This window comes from Somniosus microcephalus, unplaced genomic scaffold (genome assembly GCF_052327205.1).
Source record: "Somniosus microcephalus isolate GS21.2 unplaced genomic scaffold, FLI_Smic_1.0 scaffold279, whole genome shotgun sequence".
In the NCBI taxonomy this organism is placed as follows: domain Eukaryota; kingdom Metazoa; phylum Chordata; class Chondrichthyes; order Squaliformes; family Somniosidae; genus Somniosus; species Somniosus microcephalus.
The window spans coordinates 152045-175296 of record NW_028225466.1 but is presented as its reverse complement, the minus strand read 5'-3'; the positions used below and the strand labels follow the sequence as shown (position 1 = coordinate 175296).

The window sequence follows — 23252 nt, the reverse complement described above, 5'->3', positions numbered from 1 at the left end:
ATACACACTGGTCCTGGAGATGGACTGGGGAGAAAGGTCAGAGAAAGTCCCATTGACTCAGATACACACTGGTCTTGGAGATGGACTGGGGAGAAAGGTCAGAGAGAGTCCCATTGACTCAGATACACACTGGTCCTGGAGATGGACTGGGGAGAAAGGTCAGAGAGAGTCCTATTAAGAACATAAGAAGCAGGAGTAGGCCATATGGCCCCTCGGGCCTGCTCCGCCATTCAATAGGATCATGGCTGATCCGAACCTAGACTCACGTCCACTTCCCTGCCCTCTCCCCGTAACCTCTAATTCCCTTATCTGCTAGGAAAATGTCTATCTCCGTTTTAAATTTATTTAATGTCGCAGCTTCCACAGCTCTCTGAGGCAGCAAATTCCATGGATTTACTACCCTCTCAGTGAAGAAGTTTCTCCTCATCTCAGTTTTGAAAGGGCAGCCCCTTATTCTAAGATTATGCCCCCTAGTTCTAGTCTCACCCATCAGTGGAAACATCCTCACTGCATCCACGCGATCAAGCCCCCTCACAATCTTATATGTTTCGATAAGATCGCCTCTCATTCTTCTGAACTCCAATGAGTAGAGTCCCAATCTACTCAACCTTTCCTCATAAGTCAACCCCCTCATCTCCGGAATCAACCGAGTGAACCTTCTCTGAACCGCCTCAAGAGCAAGTATATCTTTTCTTAAATATGGAAACCAAAACTGCACGCAGTATTCCAGGTGTGGCCTCACCAATACCCTGTATAACTGCAGCAAGACTTCCCTGTTTTTATACTCCATCCCCCTTGCAATAAAAGCCAAGATTCCATTGGCCTTCCTGATCACCTGCTGCACCTGCATACTAACTTTTTGTGTTTCATGCACCAGGACCCCCAGATCCCTTTGTACTGTAGTACTTTGCAGTTTCTCTCCATTTAGATAATAACTTGCTCTTTGATTTTTTCTGCCAAAGTGCATAACCTCACACTTTCCAACATTATATTGCATCTGCCAAATCTCTGCCCACTCACTTAGCCTGTCTATGTCCTTTTGCAGGTTTTTTATGTCCGCCTCACTCACTGCTTTCCCTCCCATCTTTGTATAGTCGGCAAACTTGGATATGTTGCACTCGGTCCCTTCCTCCAAATCGTTAATATAGATTGTAAAGAGTTGGGGTCCCAGCACTGACCCCTGCAGAACACCACTAGTTACTGATTGCCAGCCCGAGAACGAACCATTTATCCCAACTCTTTGTTTTCTGTTAGATAGCCAATCTTCCAGCCATGCCAATATATTACCCCCAATCCTGTGATTTTTTATCTTGATCAGTAATCTTTTGTGTGGAACCTTGTCAAATGCCTTTTGGAAGTCCAAATACACTACATCCACTGGTTCCCCTTTATCCACCCTGTATGTTACATCCTCAAAGAATTCGAGCAAATTTGTCAAACATGACTTCCCCTTCGTAAAACCATGCTGACTCTGTCCTATTAAATTATGTTTATCCAAATGCTCTGTTACTGTTTCCTTAATAATGGACTCCAACATTTTGCCAACCACAGATGTTAGGCTAACTGGTCTATAGTTTCCAGCTTTTTGTCTACTTCCCTCCTTTAAATAAGGGTGTTACATTTGCAGTTTTCCAATCTGCCGGGACCTTTCCTGAGTCCAGGGAGTTCTGGAAAATGATCACCAATGCATCCACAATCCCTACCGCCACTTCTCTCAAGACCCTAGGATGTAGGCCATCAGGTCCGGGGGATTTATCCGCCTTAAGTCCCATTATTTTACTGAGTACCATCTCCTTAGTGATTTTAATCGTGTTTAGCTCCTGCCCCCTGTTTGTCCAGTGTTGGGATATTTTTAGTGTCCTCTACTGTAAAGATTGATACAAAATATTTGTTTAGCGTCTTTGCCATCTCCATGTTCCCCACCACTAGTTTCCCGGTCCCATCCTCTAAGGGACCAACGTTCACTTTAGCCACCCTTTTTCTTTTTATATAGCTGTAGAAACTCTTGCTATCTGTTTTTATATTTTTTGCTAGTTTACTTTCATAATCTATCTTCCCTTTCTTAATTAATCTTTTAGTTATTGTTTGCTGGCTTTTAAATGCTTCCCAATCTTCTATCCTCCCACTAGATTTGGCTACTTTATATGCCCTTGTTTTCAGTCGGATACTATCCTTTATTACTTTACTAAGCCACGGATGGCTGTCTTTTCTTTTACTCCCCTTTTTCCTCAGTGGAATATATTTATCTTGAAAGATGTGAAATGTCCCCTTGAATGTAGACCACTGCTCTTGTACCGTCTTACACTTTAATCTGTTTTCCCAGTCCACTTTAGTCAATTCTACTCTCATACCTTCATAGTCTTCTTTATTTAAGCTTAGTACGCTGGTTTGAGTTCCAACTCTCTCACCCTCAAACTGAATTTGGAATTCAACCATATTATCGTCACTCATTCCAAGGGGATCCTTTACTAGGACATTTTTTATTAATCCTGTCTCATTACACAGGACCAGATCTAAGATTGCCTGCCCCCTGGTTGGTTCAGTTACATACTGCTCAAGGAACCCGTCCCTAATACACTCTATGAACTCTTCCTCAATGCTGCCATGCCCAATTTGATTCGTCCAGTCAATATGAAAGTTAAAATCCCCCATGATTATAGCTGTTCCCTTATTACAAGCCCCAACTATTTCCTGATTTATACTCCGACCAACAGAGTTGCAACTGTTAGGAGGCCTATAGACTACGCCCACTAGTGACTTTTTCCTCTTATTATTCCTTATCTCCACCCAAACTGTTTCACTATTGTAGTGTCCGTGTGTAGATAAAGACTCTGAAGACAGGAGTTGGTTCATAGGTATTTACTAAGCAAGTCTGGGGGGGGGTTCGAAAGGATATACACAATACACAGGCTTATATAGCCCAAGTGGCAATTACCGGCATTACGCACACCTGGGGCTCTTAAAGGCACATACACCACAATTGCTCTTAAAGGCACATACACCACAATTGCTCTTAAAGGCACATACACCACAATTCCTCCCCTTCTAGCTAACTAGTACATCATATTTTAAGTAATTATTAATTACATGTTATATGCAAAATAATATACATTGCTGTATTAATTAATTATAAGTTAGTCTCTCAGGAGGCTTCCTGACTCGGTCCGGATAACGCCTCGGGGGTGTAGTAGTTTCTGGTGGTGTAGTAGGTTCTTCTGGCAAGGCTGATTCGGCTTGAAGGCCAGTGTCGGGTTCATCGGGTTCCAGTATCACCGGATCGGAGGTAGATATGGGTATCTCTACTTCATCGTTAGATGTATAGCGTGGTGGTGTAGGTTGTCCTTTTTCGGATGACTTGATGATTTGGTCAGCATGGCGCCTTATTATGCTTTCTCCAATGTCCACGGTATACATCAGTGGTCCTAGTCGTGTGCAGATAGTTCCAGGCTGCCATTTCTCGGTACGGTAGTCCCGGGCCAAAACCGGTTGGCCTATCTGGAAGGCCCTAGTTGGCCTTTCATTCATGCCCTGAAACTGCCGGTTCTCCACGTCCCTTCGGATGTTGGGCTTGACCAAATCCAGCCGGCATCTTAGGTTTCTATTGTAGAACATCATGGCGGGAGTTTGTTTTGTAACCACATGTGTTGCATTCCTATATGCAAATAAGAAGTTATCCACCTTGTGCTGAAGTTTTATGTCTTCATTACCCATGGCCTTTATGGCCTTCTTGAAGGTCTGGACAAACCTTTCAGCCAATCCATTGGTGGCAGGATGGTATGGGGCGGACGTGTAGTGCTTTACCCCATTGTTCTTTAAGAACTTTCTGAATTCTTCGGACACAAATTGCGGTCCATTATCAGAACATATCTGTTCCGGCAGCCCATTCCTGGCAAATATGGTCCTTAATACTGTGATGGTTTTTTCCGTGGTGGTGGAGGACATCTTTATTACCTCCGGCCACTTGGAGTGTGCATCAACTGCGATTAAGAACATTGAGTCCATAAATGGACCAGCAAAGTCGATGTGCACCCTTTGCCAGGGAGATGAGGGCCACTCCCATGGATGTAGAGGGGCCTGTGGTGGAGCATTTTGGACCTTCTGGCATCCTAGGCAGCTCTTGGTCATGTCTTCGATGTCTCCATCGATACCTGGCCACCATACAAACGCCCTAGCTAGGTTCTTCATTTTCACTCCACCCAGATGCCCTTCGTGAAGCTCCTTTAGCACTTTATCCTGGAGTTTGGGTGGAATCACCACTCTGGATCCACACATCAAGGTTCCTCGGCACACTGACAGCTGTCCTCTTCTTTGCGAGAATGCTGGCAACAGTGGTTCGCCATGTGCTGGCCATCCCTTCATTGTTAAATCGTAGACCCGTGAGAGAGTAGGGTCATTTCTTGTCTCCCTTTCAATGGCAGAATTTGTCACCGGTAGACATTCCACTATGGTAGAGTGGAATATCTCTACTGGGTCTACTGTAGGTGCCTCTTCTATCGTTGGCAACGGCAGGCGCGATAAACTGTCAGCATTCCCATGCCGTTTTGACCCTTTGTATTCAATGTTGTATTGGTGTGCCCCTAGAAAAAGGGACCACCTCTGTAGTCTTTGTGCCGTCATAATGGGGACACCTTTCTTAGGGTTGAATATGGAGATGAGGGGTTGATGGTCAGTCAGCAAGGTAAATTTTTGTCCGTGTAGGTAATGGTTGAATTTCTTCACTCCCCATACCAGGCTGAGTGCTTCCCTGTCTATCTGGGAATAGTTACACTCAGCTGAGTTCAGTGAGCGTGACGCAAAAGCTATCGGCCGTTCCGAGCCATCAGGGAATCTATGGGACAATACCGCTCCTATACCGTAAGGGGATGCATCGCACGCCAGTCTGATTGGTAGTGATGGGTTGTAATGAGCCAAAACTTTCTCGGATGTGATTAAGTCTTTACATTTATGGAAGGCACGTTTACAGTCTTCGTTCCATTTCCAAATCACTCCTGTGCGTAGAAGATCATTAAGAGGGTGTAGAATAGTTGATAAGTTCGGTAAAAATTTATGATAGTAATTTATTAATCCCAGGAATGACCTTAATTGTGAAACATTTTCAGGTGCTGGGGCTTTTATAACTGCTTCAATTTTTTCAGGTGACTTATGCAACCCTTCCTTATTAATTATGTGGCCACAATATATCTGATTTTGGAAAAATTCGCACTTGGGGCGATTTGCTCGTAGGCCCCGTTCTTTCAGCCTAGTGAGCACCTGCTCCAAATTGGCAAGGTGCTCGTTGTCGTTTTCTCCTGTTATAAGGATGTCGTCTAGGTAGCACTGAGTCCCCGGAATCCCTTGCAGGACTTGCTCCATAGCTCTTTGCCAGATAGCTGGAGCTGATGCTACTCCAAAAACCAGTCGATTGTACTGGTACAGGCCTTTGTGTGTGTTTATTGTGAGATACTTTTTAGAGGTCTCCTCAACCTCCATCTGTAGATATGCCTGTGCCAAGTCAATTTTTGTGAAACGTTTTCCTCCGGATAGTGAGGCGAAAATATCTTCTATCCTTGGAAGAGGATGCTGTACCGTGTGAAGGACCGGGTTTACAGTCACCTTAAAGTCCCCACAGATGCGAATTTTTCTCTGTTCCTCAGAGTTATTTTTCAATGCTTTTTTCATGACTGGAACGATGGGTGTTGCCCATTCGCTCCAATCTATTTTGGATAATACGCCTGCCTTTTCCAAATTCTCCAGCTCTGCCTCGACTGCCGGACGTATTGCGTATGGCACTGGTCTTGCCTTAAAAAATTTTGGAATTGCTGCATCTTCCACTTTTATTGAGGCGGTGATGCCTTTCAAGGTTCCTAGTTTCTCTTGAAACACTTCTTTGGCGTTGGCCAAGATGTCTTTTAATCATTCAGGTATGATGTCATCATTGTTTTTTTCCTTACTGGTCACCGTCAGTGCCTGAATGGAGTGCCAGTCTAAACGTATCTTCCTTATCCATTCACGTCCCAACAACGGTGGACCACCATCTTGTAGAATGTATAAATACAACTTTTGTATTTCTTTGCCGTTGTATACCACAGGCACCTTTATTTTTCCTTTGGGGTATACTTTCTGCCCCGTATATGTTTTTAAGATAATGGATGTGTCTTTTAGAGGTATATGTGAAAATAGCCTCTCGTAATCTCGTCGATTTATTACGGTTAGAGCTGATCCTGTATCTAGCTCCATTTTAACTGGGGACCCTGCTATTATGAGGGTAACCCAAATGGTCTGGTAATCTTCATTGGCAATTACATTATGTAATTTGAGCGAGCTTAGTCTCTTGTTCCCGGAGTCGCTATCGCTCTTCTGGTCTTTGGAGCTACTGTCCGTCATCATTTGTACCTTTCTGTGTTTTTCCTTATTGATTCTCTTCCCGTTAGTGGATTTTTTATTTTCAGATCGGCATACACGTGGAATGTGTCCCATCTTCCCGCATCGCCTGCATGCTTTTTCTTTGAACCAGCAATCCCTCTGGTCATGGTTGGATCTGCTGCAGCGATAACATCTCTTGAAACCCCGTGTCATTTCATGGGGGCCGAAGTCCTGTGGCCTTTGCTGTATCTTTGCCGCTCCTATTGCACTGAAAGCCTTGTCCAGTGTTAAATCTTTTCCAGAAGATACCTTTTTTTGTGTTTCTACACTTAGGGGATCACAGATGAATTTGTCTTGCAGAGAATCTGCCAGTCCTGCCTCGAATTGGCAGTGTAGGGTATCAACAATCTCCTCAAAATTCTTGTCTATCGGTTCGGCTGGAGTGATTAAGTTGCGTAACAGCTTGTATGTTTCTGCGCCCATTAGATCCAGAAGCACTGAAGCTTTTTTTTCATCTTCTATTCCATTTGCGGTGCAAAACACCTCCACTCTTTCTACATATGTGGTCCAATCCTCTATCTTGTTATCAAAAACATCAATATTGCCAAAGTTAGGCTCTGTTTCGTTATCAAAAGCATCAATATTGCCAGACTTAGGCATTTCAAAAAAAAAATATGGCGCTTCCCGCGCTTTTTTTTTTCTCTGCAGCAACGATATGGCGCTTCCTGCGCTTTCCCGCCGCTGCTACCGATAACAACGCTGTTTTACTGTGGTTTCCGTTTATTCACTGTTGGAGACTCGTTCCCGACGGAGGTCTAAACGCTGACCTGCTTGCCGCGCTGGCCGTCTCCCGTCCTCGTCACCACTGTAGTGTCCGTGTGTAGATAAAGACTCTGAAGACAGGAGTTGGTTCATAGGTATTTACTAAGCAAGTCTGGGGGGGGGGGGGGGGGTTCTAAAGGATATACACAATACACAGGCTTATATAGCCCAAGTGGCAATTACCGGCATTACGCACACCTGGGGCTCTTAAAGGCACATACACCACAATTGCTCTTAAAGGCACATACACCACAATTGCTCTTAAAGGCACATATACCACAACTATCCTGATCCTTTGACCCAATATCATTTCTGACTATTGCAGTGATTCCATCCTTGATTAACATAGCAACCCCACCTCCCTTTCCTTCCTGTCTGTCCTTCCTAATTGTCAAATACCCTTGTATGTTTAGTTCCCAGTCATGATTATCTTGCAGCCATGTTTCCGTAATGGCCACCAGATCATACCCATGTGTAGTTATTTGCACCGTCAACTCGTCAATTTTGTTACGAATGCTGCATGCATTCAGATAAAGAACTTTCAAATATGTTTTCTGACAATTTATTCCTGCTTTTACCCCTTTTATTACTTTACCTTTTTCATTATACATTCTGTCCCTTCCTGACACGCTCTGGTTTTTAATTCCCCCACTGCTACCTTGCTCTATTGCCTTCTCCGCTGTCATTTTTATTTTTCGCTCTCTTAAAACCTCCCCCCCACTAATTAGTTTAAAGCCCTCCCTACAGCCCTAGTTATTCGATTCGCCAGGATTCTAGTCCCAGCACTGGCCAAGTGAAGTCCGTCCCAACGGAACAGCTCTCTCCTGTCCCAGTACTGATGCCAGTGTCCCAGGAAGCAAAACCCATTTCTCCCACACCAGTCTTTGAGCCACGCATTTAACTCTCTAATTTTATTTACCCTAGCCAAATTTGCACGTGGCTCAGGTAGTAATCCAGAGATTATTACCCTTGTGGTTCTGCTTTTTAATTTGGCCCCTAGCTGCTCAAACTCCCTCAGCAGAACCTCCTTCCTTGTCCTATCTATGTCGTTGGTACCAACATGGACCACGACAACTGGATCCTCCCCCTCCCACTCCAAGTTTCTCTCTAGCCCAGAGGAGATGTCCTTAACCCTGGCACCGGGCAGGCAACACAGCCATCGGGACTCTCGCTCTCAGCTGCAAAGAACTCTATCTATCCCCCTAACAATACTATCCCCTACCACTACAACATTTCTTTTAACTCCCCCCACTTGAATGGCCCCCCGCTCCACGGTGCTGTTGCCAGGTTGCTCATCCTCCCCGCAGTCCCTGTTCCCATCCTCACAGGGAGTAAGAGCCTCAAACCTGTTGGACAAGAGCAAGGGCTGCGGCTCCTCCAACACTACCTCCTGGATCCCCGTACCTGCCTCACTTCCAGTCACACCATCCTGACCCTGGCCACGGACTACATCTGAATGAATTAATCTAATTGGTGTGACTACCTCCTGATACACAGAGTCCAGGTAACTCTCCCCCTCCCTGATGTGTCTGTGTTTGAAGCTCGGACTCCAGCTCTTCAACACGGAGCCGGAATTCCTCGAGCAGCCAACACTTACTGCAAATGTGATCACCGTGAGCATCAATGGTGTTCACCAGCTCCCACATATTGCAGCAGCAACACATCACCTGATCTCCCATTCTATGTAATTAATTACATTTATTAATATTATTTTTAAATACCCTCTGCTCTGATTCTAGATGATGAATATCGCACCTTAGAAACTATAAACCAGAGTTTAAGCTTAAAAAAAAAGAGAAATACTTACCAACCAATCACTTACCAGCTTTCTGGTGACATCACACTTGGATTAATTTTTACCTCTCTCCTTCCCTCCGAGTTCCGAGTTCGGAGACTGGTAAACCTTACCTGGTCTCTGGGGCCTTTTATAGCCCCGCTCTGCCGCTCGAGATTCCCGCCGATGCTGTGAGGCCTTACCTGGGTCTCTGGGGCCTTTGAGAGCCCCGCTCTGCCGCTCGAGATTCCCGCCGACACTGTGAGGCCTTACCTGGTCTCTGGGGCCTTTTATAGCCCCGCTCTGCCGCTCGAGATTCCCGCCGACGCTGTAAGGCCTTACCTGGTCTCTGGGGCCTTTTATAGCCCCGCTCTGCCGCTCGAGATTCCCACCGACGCTGTGAGGCCTTACCTGGTCTCTGGGGCCTTTTATAGCCCCGCTCTGCCGCTCGAGTTTCCCGCCGACGCTGCGAGGCCTTACCTGGTCTCTGGGGCCTTTTATAGCCCCGCTCTGCCGCTCGAGATTCCCGCCGATGCTGTGAGGCCTTACCTGGTCTCTGGGGCCTTTTATAGCCTCGCTCTGCCGCTGAAATTCCCGCCGACGCTGTGAGGCCTCACCTGGGTCTCTGGGGCCTTTTATGGCCCCGCTCTGCCGCTCGAGATTCCCGCCGACGCTGTGATGCCTTACCTGGTCTCTGGGGCCTTTTATAGCCCCGCTCTGCCGCTCGAGTTTCCCACCGACACTGTGAGGCCTTAGCTGGTCTCTGGGGCCTTTTATAGTCCCGCTCTGCCGCTCGAGATTCCCGCCGACGCTGTGAGGCCTTACCTGGTCTCTGGGGCCTTTTATAGCCCCGCTCTGCCGCTCGAGATTCCCGCCGACGCTGTGAGGCCTTACCTGGGTCTCTGGGTCCTTTTATAGCCCCGCTCTGCCGCTCGAGTTTCCCACCGACACTGTGAGGCCTTACCTGGTCTCTGGGGCCTTTTATAGTCCCGCTCTGCCGCTCGAGATTCCCGCCGATGCTGTGAGGCCTTACCTGGTCTCTGGGGCCTTTTATAGCCCCGCTCTGCCGCTCGAGATTCCCGCCGACGCTGTAAGGCCTTACCTGGGTCTCTGGGGCATTTTATAGCCCCGCTCTGCCGCTCGAGATTCCCGCCGACGCTGTGAGGCCTTACCTGGGTCTCTGGGTACTTTTATAGCCCCGCTCTGCCGCTCGAGATTCCCGCCGACGCTGTAAGGCCTTACCTGGTCTCTGGGGCCTTTTATAGCCCCGCTCTGCCGCTCGAGATTCCCGCCAACGCTCTGAGGCCTTACCTGGTCTCTGGGGCCTTTTATAGCCCCGCTCTGCCGCTCGAGTTTCCCGCCGACGCTGTGATATACACTGGTCCTGGAGATGGACTGGGGAGAAAGGTCAGAGAGTCCCATTGACTCAGATACACACTGGTCCTGGAGATGGACTGGGGAGAAAGGTCAGAGAGAGTCCCATTGACTCAGATAGTCAGAGTGTGAAAGGCTTAGAGGGTGCAGAATTCTTAAAGTGCATCCAGGAGAGCTTTTTGAGCCAGCATGTAGAAAGTCCTACAAGAGAGGGGGCGGTACTGGATCTAATTCTAGGGAATGTGGCCGGCCAAGTGGAAGAAGTGTTAGTAGCTGAGCACTTTGGTGACAGTGACCATAATTCAGTGAGATTTAAGGTAGTCATGGAAAAGGACAGAGATGGACTGGAAATAAAGGTTCTAAATTGGGGGAAGGCCGATTTTAATAGGATAAGGCAGGATCTGGCCAAAGTGGACTGGGATCAGCTACTTGTAGGAAAATCCGCATCGGAGCAATGGGAGTCTTTCAGAAGGGAAATTGAGATCGTACAATGGCAACATGTTCCTGTAAAGGTCAAGGGTGGGTCCAAAAACCCCAGGGAACCTTGGATGTCAAGGGATATACGAGAATGGATTAGGAAAAAAAGGAGGGCTTTTGGCAGATACAAAAGGCTAAAGACAGAGGAAGCCCTAGAGGAGTATAAAAAGTGCAGGGGGATACTTAAAAAAGAAATTAGGAGAGCGAGGAGGGGCCATGAAATAACACTGGTGAGCAAAATCAAGGAAAATCCTAAGGTGTTTTATAAGTATATTAAGGGAAAGAGGATAACTAGGGAAAGAGTAGGGCCCATTCGGGACCAAAGTGGCAATCTGTGTGTGGAGCCGGAAGATGTAGGTGGGGTTCTAAATGAATTTTTTGCATCTGTTTTCACTATGGAGAAGGACGATGTCAACATAGATATAGGGCAGGGGGACTGTGACATACTCGAACATATTAGCATCGAGAAGGAGGAGGTATTGGCGGTTCTAGCAGGCTTAAAAGTGGATAAATCCCCAGGCCCGGACGAGATGTATCTCAGGCTGCTGTGTGAGGCAAAAGAGGAGATTGCAGGGGCTCTAACACAAATTTTCAGAACCTCTCTGGCCACAGGGGATGTGCCGGAGGACTGGAGAACAGCTAATCTAGTACCATTATTCAAGAAGGGTAGTAGGAATAAACCAGTGAACTACAGGCCAGTGAGCCTAACATCAGTGGTAGGGAAATTATTGGAAAAAATTCTGAGGGACAAAATTAGTCTCCACTTGCAGAATCAGGGATAGTCAGCATGGCTTTGTCAAGGGAAGATCATGTCTGACTAATTTGATTGAATTTTTTGAGGGGGTGACTAGGTGTGTGGATGAGGGTAGTGCAGTGGATGTGGCTTAGTGGCAGAAGGCAGAGGGTGATGGTGGAAGGTTGTTTTTGTGACTGGAAGCCTGTGTCCAGTGGGGTACCGCAGGGATCGGTGCTGGGTCCCTTGCTGTTTGTGGTCTACATTAATGATTTGGATGTGAATGTAAAAGGTATGATCAGTAAGTTCGCAGATGACACGAAAATTGGTGGGGTGGTAAATAGCGAAGAGGGTAGCCTCAGTCTGCAGGACGATATAGATGGGTTGGTCAGATGGGCGGAACAGTGGCAAATGGAATTTAACCCTGATAAGTGTGAGGTGATGCACTTTGGAGGGACTAACAAGGCAAGGGAATACACAATGAATGGTAAGACCCTAGGTAAGACGGAGGGTCAGAGGGACCTTGGTGTGCATGTACATAGATCCCTGAAGGCAGCAGAACAGGTGGATAAGGTGGTTAAAAAGGCATATGGGATACTTGCCTTCATTAGCCGAGGCATAGAATATAAGAGCAGGGAGGTTATGATGGAGCTGTATAAAACGCTGGTTAGGCCACAGCTGGAATACTGTGTGCAGTTCTGGTCGCCACACTATAGGAAGGATGTGATTGCTTTGGAGAGGGTGCAGAGGAGATTCACCAGGATGTTACCTGGGCTGGAGCGCTTCAGCTATGAAGAGAGACTGGACAGGCTGGGTTTGTTTTCCTTGGAGCAGAGAAGGCTCAGGGGGGACCTGATTGAGGTGTACAAAATTATGAGGGGCATAGATAGGGTAGATAGAAAGGAGCTTTTTCCCTTAGTAGAGGGGTCAATAACAAGGGGGCATAGATTCAAGGTAAGGGGCAGGAGGTTTAGAGGGGATTTGAGGAAGAACTTTTTCACCCAGAGGGTGGTTGGAATCTGGAACTCACTGTCTGAAAGGATGGTGGAGGCAGAAACCCTCGCAACATTCAAGAAGCATTTGGAAGAGCACTTGAAACGCCAGAGCATACAAGGCTACGGACCAAACGCTGGAAAATGGGATTAGGTTAGACAGGGCTTGATGGCCGGCATGGACGCGATGGGCCGAAGGGCCTCTTTCCGTGCTGTATAACTGTATGACTCTATGACTACAGTTCAGTCTATGACACCCACAAGTTGTGTACTCAAACGGATCAAGCTTGGGGTTTGATGTGGTAAAAGGCGAACGAGATGAGAATGGAAATAATCTCGAGTAAGAAAAGGCCCAAAAATTAAACAGTCTGGAACAGAACATCAGTTCGTCTTCTCTTATCATGGAGAAATCAAATATTTGACACACTGTGTGTTTGGAACAAAGCTTATTTATTCCCTGAAATAACAACAGAAAATGCTGGAAATACTCAGCAGGCCAGGCAGCATCCGTGGAGAGAGAAACAGAGTTAACGTTTCAGGTCTGGGACCCTTCATCAGAACTGGAAAAAGCTGGAGATGTAACAGATATTACTAAGGTAAGAGGCAGGAAAGTTATCCTGGGTGGATCTGAAACACGAAGGGTGGAAGTTCAGTTGGAATCCACGTGGAATAAGTTGGAACCGGAGACAGTTGCTGAGGAAAGAGATGTGGCTGTGAAACCGAGTCTTGGAAAATGTTGCAAATGGGGATGGCAAAATCATACAGCATGAAAAATGGGAGTAAGGGTTAAAGTCTGAAATTGTTGAACTCAATGTTGAGTCCAGAAGGCTGTAAAGTGCCTAATCGAAAGATGAGGTGCTGTTGCTCGAGCTTTATTTATTCACTATTTAAACAGAATATTAATCTCCAGCGCAGATACAGGAGTTATTAAGATCAGCAGAAACAAACCATGACTACTAGAATGAACATGGTTCAGTCCTCAATCTGATCACAGTAAATCATGTTCCATTCACTAATCTGGTCTTTTACCCAGCATTCCCTGCAGTGGACCACGTGCCGCACCCAGACTACAAGAGCCCAGCGCGCAGGCGCGGGAGGGGCCGGTATATTGAGCATGGGCAGTGCGTTACTGGAGATGGAGAGGAGCTGAAGCCGGGAGGGCGATGGTGCAGCGGGTAAGAATCGCGACGGAGGGAGTAATGGACCGGTAGGTGGGTGGGGAGGCTTCATAAACAACTCGTGCAGGAGGCAAGCCCCCGAATAATAACCTGAAGATCCCGTGTTTGCAGTTGCGGGGATTTCTTCCCCTTACAGGCCCAGGTTAGCGGCAGCCATCTTTGTAAAGGAGGACGGAAAGTTTCAGTGCGACGTCACCCTGTGCCTGAGACAAAGAGCCATCTTTGTAAAGGAGGGCGGAAAGTTTCAGTGCGACGTCACCCTGTGCCTGAGACAAAGAGCCATCTTTGTAAAGGAGAGCGGAAAGTTTCAGTGCCACGTCACCCTGTGCCTGAGCCAAAGAGCCTTGTGTCCAATGCGGGGAATAAAGGCCCACAGCCTCCGCTGGCCCCGGGCCCTGAACAAGGGACTGGAGAAACTCGCTGCCCTGCGGATCAGACAATCAGCCGGCGCTAGTCCCGCCCCTCGGACTCCCCGATTGGTTGGAGGACACGCCGCCGGCTCGCTCCTCCAGCCCCGCCCCGCTCGCTCCCTATTGGTGGGAAGCTGCCGTCAATCAGGCCGCGGGCCCGGGTGACGTGTCCCCGAGGAGATCACGTGCACCGTCCAAGTGCCGCCGCTCGGTCCGGGGCCTCGCAGACTCTCAGGTTTTTCTATTTCTCTCGATTCTCTCCCGATCCACCCCGCGCCATTCTCCACCCAATCGGAGCGGAGAAAACTCACTTCCCGTCACCGATCGCGACTCTGGAACCGACACCAAGGCCTTTCCCCGGAATGGCCCCGCACCGACTCCGTCCGGCAGGATCCGAGTGCGCAGGTGCAGCTCCGAGTGGGGGACGGGGGTTGGTCTCCTCTGGGCATGCGCGGTTGTTACCCTTGGTGACCGGGAGGGGTCGCTGTGCCGGACTCGGCCCAAACTGCTGCTCCCTGTGCGCATGCGCGGACTCTCGGCTGTCAATCCAGCAACCGCCAGAAGAGGTCGCTGGTGAGACCAGTGAAGGAAGAAAGACTTGCATTTATATAGCGCCTTTCACCACCACTGGACGTCCCAAAGTACTTTACAGCTAATGAAGTACTTTTGCAGTGTAGTCACTGTTGTAATGTAGGAAATGTGGCAGTAAATTAGCGCAGAGCAAGATCCCACAAACAGCAATGTGATAATGACCAGATAATCTATCTTTTTTTATGTTGATTGAGGGATAAACATTGGCTCGGACACCGGGGATAATTCCCCTGCTCTTTCCCACATTACAACAGTGACTACTTCATTGTAGTACTTCATTGGCTGTAAAGCACTTTAGGATATCTGGTGCCACTATATAAATGCAAGTCTTTCTTTCCTGAAATAATGCCATGGGATCTTTTACATCCACCTGAGAGAGCAAACAGGGCCTCAATTTAACATCTCATCTGAAAGACGGCACCTCCGACAGTGCCGCACTCCCTCAGCACTGCACTGGAGTGTCAGCCTGGATTTTTGTGCTCAAGTCTCTGGAGTGGGACTATGAACCCACAACTTTCTGACTCAGAGGCGCGAGTGCTACCCACTGAGCCACTGGCTGACACTAAAGAGCAAGCAGTTCTGACGAAAGGTCATCGACCTGAAACGTTAACTCTGTTTCTCTCTCCACAGATGCTGCCTGACCTGCTGAGTATTTCCAGCCTTTTCTGTTTTTATTAAAGAAATGAGGGAGTGATTGCTGACGGGAAGAATGTTGGGTCGTCCTGCGCATACGCACCTCCCTGTGGCTGAGGCGAAACACCGACTCGCCCCCACCTGAGCCGCTCACGCGTACCAGATGTTGCGGCTCCGCATGCACGCCCGATGTTCCAACCGCGGGGTTTTGTGTGCTGAGCATGCGTGTTGCGGACCGATCGGGACGGGCGATTGTAGAGCAGGAAGGAGAGCGCGGGGGCCATGAGCACATGCGCGGGACTCAGAGTCAACAGAGTGCTTTCTGGAGCGCGGGGGCTTGTGTGTATTACAGCCGCCTTTACTGCTGATCCTTTCAACCAACCTGGGGCCTGAAAATCAGCTTCACTGCCCCTAGGTTCGGAAAGGGGAAAATTAAACAACAGTTTGCCTCTGATCCTTTTCTGATCTCAATTTACAGGGTTATAGAAGTGGAGCAGTTACAGGCGGGAAGCTCAGACCAAACATCACGTCAAGATCTGACAGAGTCGCTGGATTCATCAGGACCTGAATATCATCAGCCTTTGCACATGGAAGGAGAGAGCAGGGATCGCAACGCAGACAAACCGCACACGTGTTCAGTGTGTGGACGCGGATTCAGCCGATCGCTTGACCTGGTGAGACACGTGCACCGTCACACCGGGGAGAAACCGGGTAAAGGTGGGGACGGCGGGAAGGGCTTCAGTTCCCCGTCAGCATTGGAAGTTCAACGGCACAGTCACACCAGGGACAGTCTGTTCACCTGCTCCGTGTGTGGAAAGGGATTTGTTTGTTCATCCCACCTGCAAACACACCAGGGAGTTCACACTGGGGAGAGACCATTTCAGTGTCCTGACTGTGGGAAGAGCTTTAAAAACCCCGGGGAACTAAAGCAACACCAACTTGTCCACACTGATGAGAGACCATTTCAATGTTCTGACTGTGGGAAGAGCTTTAAAAGCGCTCAGTATCTGAAGAGACACTGGCTCCTACACACTGGGGAGAGGCCGTTCACCTGCTCTGTGTGTGGGAAGGGATTCACTCAGTCATCCAACCTGCTGACACATCAGCGAGTTCACACTGACGAGAGGCCCTTTAAATGTTCTGACTGTGGGAAGAGCTTTAAAAGCTCCGGGGAGCTGAAGGGACACCAGCGAGTTCACACTGGGGAGAGACTCTTTCAATGTTCTGAGTGTGGGAAGAGTTTTAAAAGCTCCGGGGAGCTCAAGAGACACCAACGCCTACACACGGGGGAGAGGCCGTTCAGATGCTCTGTGTGTGGGAAGGGATTCGCTCATTCATCCCACCTGCTGCAACATCAGCGAGTTCACACTGGGGAGAGTCCATTCACCTGCTCCGTGTGTGGGAAGGGATTCGCTCATTCATCCCACCTGCTGCTACATCAGCGAGTTCACACTGGGGAGAGACCGTTCACCTGCTCCGTGTGTGGGAAGGGATTCACTCAGTCATCCAACCTGCTGATACATCAGCGAGTTCACACTGACGAGAGGCCCTTTAAATGTTCTGACTGTGGGAAGAGCTTTAAAAGCTCCGGGGAGCTGAAGGGACACCAGCGAGTTCACACTGGGGAGAGACTCTTTCAATGTTCTGAGTGTGGGAAGAGTTTTAAAAGCTCCGGGGAGCTCAAGAGACACCAACACCTACACACTGGGGAGAGGCCGTTCACCTGCTCCGTGTGTGGGAAGAGATTCGCTAATTCATCCCACCTGCTGCTACATCAGCGAGTTCACACTGGGGAGAGACCGTTCACCTGCTCCGTGTGTGGGAAGGTATTCGCTCGGCCCTCCAACCTGCTGACACATCAGCGAGTTCACACTGGGGAGAGACCGTTCACCTGCTCCGTGTGTGGGAAGGGATTCACTCAGTCATCCAACCTGCTGACACACCAGCGACTTCACACTGATCATAGAATCTAACAGCACAGAAGGAGGTGATTCGGCCCATCGTGTCTGTACCCATCGTGTCTTTGGAAGAGCTGTCCAATTTAGTCCCAAACCCCAGCTTTATCACCAGAACTCTGCAAACTAGTCCTCTTCAAGGACTCATCCAATTACTGTTTGAAAATTCCTGTGGAACCTGATTCCAGCATCCTTTCAGATGGTGCGTTCCAGATCTGAACAACCCTCTGTACGAAAACAATTCTCCTCATTTCACCTATAGCTCTTTTAGTAACTATTTTAAATCTGTGACCTTTGGTTACCAACCCACTTGCCAGAGTGAACAGTTTCTCCCTACTTGCTCGATCAAAACCCCTCATCATTTTGAACACCTCTATTAGGTCTCTTAACCTTCTCTGCTCTAAGGGGAACAATCCCAGCTTCTCCAGTCTCTCCACATAACTGAAGTCCCTCATCCCTGGTACCATCCTGGTCAACCTCCTCTGCACCCTCTCCAAGGCCTTGACATCCTTCCTAAAGTGTGGTGCCCAGAACTGTACACAAGACTCCAGCTGAGGCCAAAACACTACAGCTGTACAAAACCCTGGTTAGACCACACCTGGAGCACTGTGAGCAGTTCTGGGCACCACACCTTAGGAAGGATATATTGGCCTTGGAGGGAGTGCAGCGTAGGTTTACCAGAATGATACCTGGACTTCAAGGGTTAAGTTACGAGGAGGGATTACACAAATTAGGGTTGTATTCCCTGGAATTTAGAAAGTTAAGGGGTCATCTGATCGAAGTTTTCAGGATATTAAGGGGAACAGATAGGGTAGATAGAGAGAAACTATTTCTGCTGGTTGGGGATTCTAGGACTGGGGGCATAGTATAAAAATTAGAGCCAGACCTTTCAGGAGTGAAATTAGGAAACACTTCTACACACAAAGGGTGGTAGAAGTTTGGAACTCTCTTCCGCAAACAGCAATTGATGCTTGATCAATTGTTAATTTTAAATCTGAGATTGATAGGTTTTTGTTAACCAAAGGTATTAAGGGATATGGGCCAAAGGCGGGTGTATGGAGTTAGGTCGCAGATCAGCCATGATCTCAGAATGGTGGAACAGGCTCGAGGGGCTGAATGGCCTCCTCCTGTCCTATGTTCCTAACTAGTGATTTGTAAAGGTTTAGTGTAACTTCCTTGTTTTTGTATTCAATGGCACTGTTTACAAAGCCAAGTATCCCATACGCTTTCTGAACCGCCTCACCAACTTGCCGCGGCACTTTCAAAGACTTGTGAATATGGACCCCCAGGTCCCTCTGCTCTTGCACCCCCTCAAAATAGTCCCATTTAGATTATACGGCCTCTCCCTGTTGTTTCTCCCAAAGTGCATCACTTCACACTTATCCTCATTTAATTTCATCTGCCTTGTGTCTGCTCATTTCACAGTCTGTCTCTGTCCTTCTGAAGTCTGCTACTACTACACTCACAAAACTTGGCAACATAGTAAATAGTATCATCCGTAAACTTTGAAATTGTTCACCTATACCCAAGTCCAGGTCATTTATATATAACAAGAAAAGCAATGGTCCTAATTCCGACCCCTGGGGGAACCCACTGCATACCTCCCTCCAGTCAGAAAAACATCCCTCAGCACTGCTCACTGCCTCCTCTCCCTTAGCCAATTATATACCCAAATTACCATCAGCCCTTTAATTCCCTCTGCTGCTATTTTCAGAGTAAGTCTCTTATATGGTATTTTATCAAATGCCTTTTGAAAGTCCATATATACAACATCTGCTGCACTACCTTCATCAACCCTCTGTTACTTCATCAGAGAACTCAATCAGGTTAATCAGACACGATTTACCTTTAACAAATCCATACTGGCTGCCCCTTATTAATCCATGCTTCTCCAAGTGAGAATTAAATTTGTCCTTGACAATGGTCTCTAGTCGTTCACCCACCACTGTAGGGGTCGCAAAATCCCCTCAGCCCCCGAAGATCGGGAAATATTAATCCACATCGTGGACGAAGACTTGTGTGATTTAAATTGTCTCTGGGTTGGACAATGTTTTAAAACAGACCCAGAACCGCAAAAGGCTGCGTTAAAAAGCTCGTAAGCTAGGCAGCACTTGGACACTGGAATCAAAGAACTTTGTGAAAATCGCACACTTTAAGATTGTACATTTTATTAAAAGATGTACTCTTGAGTTTTGGACTGTTTAAATTGCCCAGGGCATAAAAATGGCTGAACAGACCTCATGGAAACAGAATTTTAAAAGGCAGCAGAAAAGGACAGACAGGCTGTTAGCATATGAAAAGCTCAGCGCTGCCCTGTAGTAAGTTTGAATGGAGCCCGAGCTGTCAGTCACCCTGTGGTATTGGGCGGATCCGGTAACCTACAAGCCGCTTGTTTACACTGGGGAGTAGCCCATTTGAATCAGCCAATCATCGGACGGCAAGCAAAATGGGTTGTTAACACACATCCATTCACTGAAATTGACTCTACTACGTGATGTCTCCATGTATGAATGGAGGAAGTTAAAAGCCCTTCTCTTGTGTATTCAGACTTTTCGGCACGAAATTGCGCACGGACCTTTTCGGCGCGAAAACAGCAGGGACTCCCAGGGTATAAAGATTAAGCCCAGGAAGTCCTCTGCCCCCTTTTTTGTCTCTTTTACTCTTTGGACTGCAGGTGAGCAAGGCTTCTGACCCACTAGCAAGACAATCTAGTGAGAAGTAAAGGTGTGGTAATTTAAGGGAAATGTTGCTAAGATTGTAAGGTTAACATTGTAGCCATTTATCCCTCGTTTTTGCCGTCTGCCTTCCCCTGTTAAGCAATTTTACCGTGATTACTTTGATCGTGTGGTGTAGTTTCTTTAGTTTTAATAAAATTTGACTTTCTTGCATCCAGACTATTTGTCCGTTTTTAATATATCATTAATTATAAGTTCCTCCAGTCAGAACTGGAGGCGGTGGGGGGCGGGTTTAGCGATTCAAAACCGCTGATTGGAATTGGTCACCGTGCAGTGACAAAGGCTGCCTGACCAGGTAAATTACCGTAAACCAGGTAAAGGATGCCCACCTACACCACTGACATTAGACTGATTGGCCTGTAGTTACCAGGTTTATCCCTCTTCCCTTTTTTCAAACGGTGTAACATTTGCAATTCTCCAGTCCTCTGGCACCACTCCCATATATCTGAGGGAGATTTAAAGATTGTGGTCGCAGCTTCTGCTATCTCCACCCTAGCTTCCCTCTGCAATCTAGGATGCATCCACCTGGACTGGGTGACTTGTTAACTTTGAGTGATGACAACCTATTTAGCACCTCCTTTCTATCCATTTTTATCCAATTTCTCTACTCCCCCCTCCTCTACTGCGACATTAACTTCATCCTCTTCTTTTGTGAAGACAGATGCTATGTACTCATTCAGTACCTCAGTCATGCCCTCTGCCTCCGTATGATGAGCTCCTATTTGGTCCCTAATCGGCCCCACCATTCCTTTAACTATCCTTTTACTTTTCATATGTTTATAAAAGATTTTTGGGCTCCCTTGTACTCTCTCCCTTGTGTCAGCTGGGGCTCAGTGGGTAGCACTCTCTAGGTGCGAGGGGCTAGGAGTGAGCCAGGTGTGGCTGGTTGCCTAATTGCAGCTGGGTGTTGGAGGAAGTTTTGTAAAAAGTTGGTGGAGGGTTTTGGGGTGTTGTTTTCAGGTTTTAGGGCCTTTTTGGCCCACAAAAAACAGCCAGATGGCTGCTGAGGGGTCCGGAGTGCCGGGCCCCTCAGAGGACAATATTCCCGAGAGGAATTTTATTAGGGAAAAAACTGTGGTGGGAAGGGGGAAAAAAAGGTCCAAAGATTTGGGCCGGGACCTCAGGAGGTTTGGTAAAGAAAATACGGTGGTGGTGCAATGTGAAGATAAGAAGATTCAAGCCTGGGATATAATCCAGGCGGTTCATGAGGACTGTGGTGAGGGAAGCTGTTTTGCCTGCCGACCAAAACCAAATGTGGGATTTGAGGTGACGGTCAGTGGCCGTGAGGAGGTGGAAAAACTGCTGCTCAGTCTGAAAGTTGGGGAGAAATTTTTGGAGGTGACTCTGCTATATTCAAAGGAGGTGGTGGTTTCATTTTTGAACTTGCCTGTGTACATCGAGGACGAAGTGCTGAGCAAAAAGTTGGAGTTGTGGGACATTAAAATCTGTTCCGAAATAAAGAGGAGGTACTATCCGGGAACACGGGTAGCAGACAGAACCCGGTATGTAAAGGTGCGGTTTCCAGAGGGGGTGAGGTCTTTGCCGTACATTATGAAGTTCGAGACACTGGAAGGAGTACAGTACTTTCGTGTGCTGCACGATAACCAAGTAAAGGTGTGTTACTATCGTCTGGGACATGACCATCTCGTGAGAAACTGTCCTGATTTGTATTGTTACTATTTCGGTGAGTCGGGACATATCGCGCGGAGCTGCAAGGCGGAGAGCTGTGGGGTGTGTCGTAAAGGCCCCGCCCGCTGTGAGTGTGTGGCAGAAGGGAGCGAAATGAGTGATGAGATGGGAGAAGGAGCAGGAGAGGAGTGTGGAACGGCCGGAGGTGCGGTGCAGTCGGAGGACACAGCCGGTAAAATGAAGGAAAAAGGAGCACAGGAAGAGGCAGAGGTTGGCGGAGCGGAGATGGAGATGGCGGAAAACACGGCGAGTGCTATGGAGGGGAACAAAGACAGCGAGGGTCGAGTGCAGACTCGAGCCTTAGTGCAGTTCGGCTCCCCCTGGGGAGTCTGGTGTCTGCAGGGGGAGAGGAGGCAGGAGTGGGGTGTGTGGTGGAAGTGAGTGCTCCGGGGAGAGGCGGGGAGTCGGATATTTTGGTGAGCGGGAGGGGGCAGGGCGGGGAGAGGGTGCAAGAGGCAGGAGCCTTAAAGGGACAGCAGAATGGGATCGGCGAGATAGAGACGTCAGAAGGGAACAATTTAGGTGCGCCATTGTCCCATGGAGTGAGGGAACAAGGTGCAAGGGTCAGAGGTAGAGACGTGGTCGAAGGGGGCGGCACAGTGGGAGAAACTGCGATAGCAGGAAGACTATGGGAGATGAAGTATCTGACGGGGAGCAGGCACAGGGGGTTGCAGAAGAGCTTGAGTGTGAGGAAGTAGAGGGGGACAGAGACATGGAAGTCGGGGGTGGGGTGGCATCATGTGGAAAGGGAAAGGTTAGTGAGGGGCAGAAGGAGGGAGAAAGGGCAGCTCCTGGGTCCAAACTTAAGGCAAGGAAGAGGCTGAAACAGCAGGGAGGGGTCAAACAGGAGGGGAAAAAGAGCCGGAGGCTTCAGGAAAAAGCAACAGCTGCCCAAAAAGTTGAGAAGGAGCATGAGAGGAGGGAAGAGCCAGAGATTAAATGATGGGGAGATTATCAGGCATACTTCCCTTCTTTGGAGCCATGATTACATTGGTCTCGATTAATGTGAATGGACTGAGGGGTGAGAAGAAATTGCAGCAGTTGTTGCAGGGTTTTAAAGGCACGGACATGTGTCTGCAAGAAACCTTTTGGGATGAGGATATTCTAGAAAGAGTTCAGAAGGTTTGGAAGGGAGAGGTGTTTGCAAGTTGTGCAAACAATAACCGTAGAGGGGTGGCTGTTTTGGTGAGTCCGTCCATAGAAGAGAACGTTGCCTTGGTGGACAAGGACACTGAGGGGAGATTTTTACGGCTAAGGGTAAAATTGGAGGGATTTAATTGCGATCTTTTTAATATCTATGCACCGAACGACCATTGCAAGCGTCGCAAGTTTTTTCGGGGGTTAGTCACTGAAGTGGCAGAGGTGGAAAATCCTTGTATAGTGGGGGATTTTAATGTATTTTTATCTTGGATGGACATTTCAGCCCAGATGACCGTTAAAGAGGATAACTCCAGAGGGATGATTGTAAAAATGATGGCAAATTTAAATTTGAGAGACTTATGGAGGGACCAGAACCCCATAAAAAGAGAGTTCTCCAGAGCAGGTTG

The 23252-nt window shown here is 48.0% G+C and overlaps 1 protein-coding gene across 1 annotated transcript in view; it reads left to right on the top strand.

Moving 5' to 3' along the window:
• The window catches only part of LOC147081946 (uncharacterized), an 84342-nt gene extending 64167 nt beyond the window's left edge, over window positions 1–20175 (top strand). Inside the window, exon 3 of the mRNA XM_085980579.1 lies at window positions 16196–20175. Within this exon, the coding sequence (XP_085836705.1) occupies window positions 16196–17299 (1104 nt within the window). The 3' untranslated portion in view covers window positions 17300–20175. The remainder of the gene's footprint in view (window positions 1–16195) is intronic.
• The last annotated feature ends 3077 nt before the right edge of the window (window positions 20176–23252 follow it).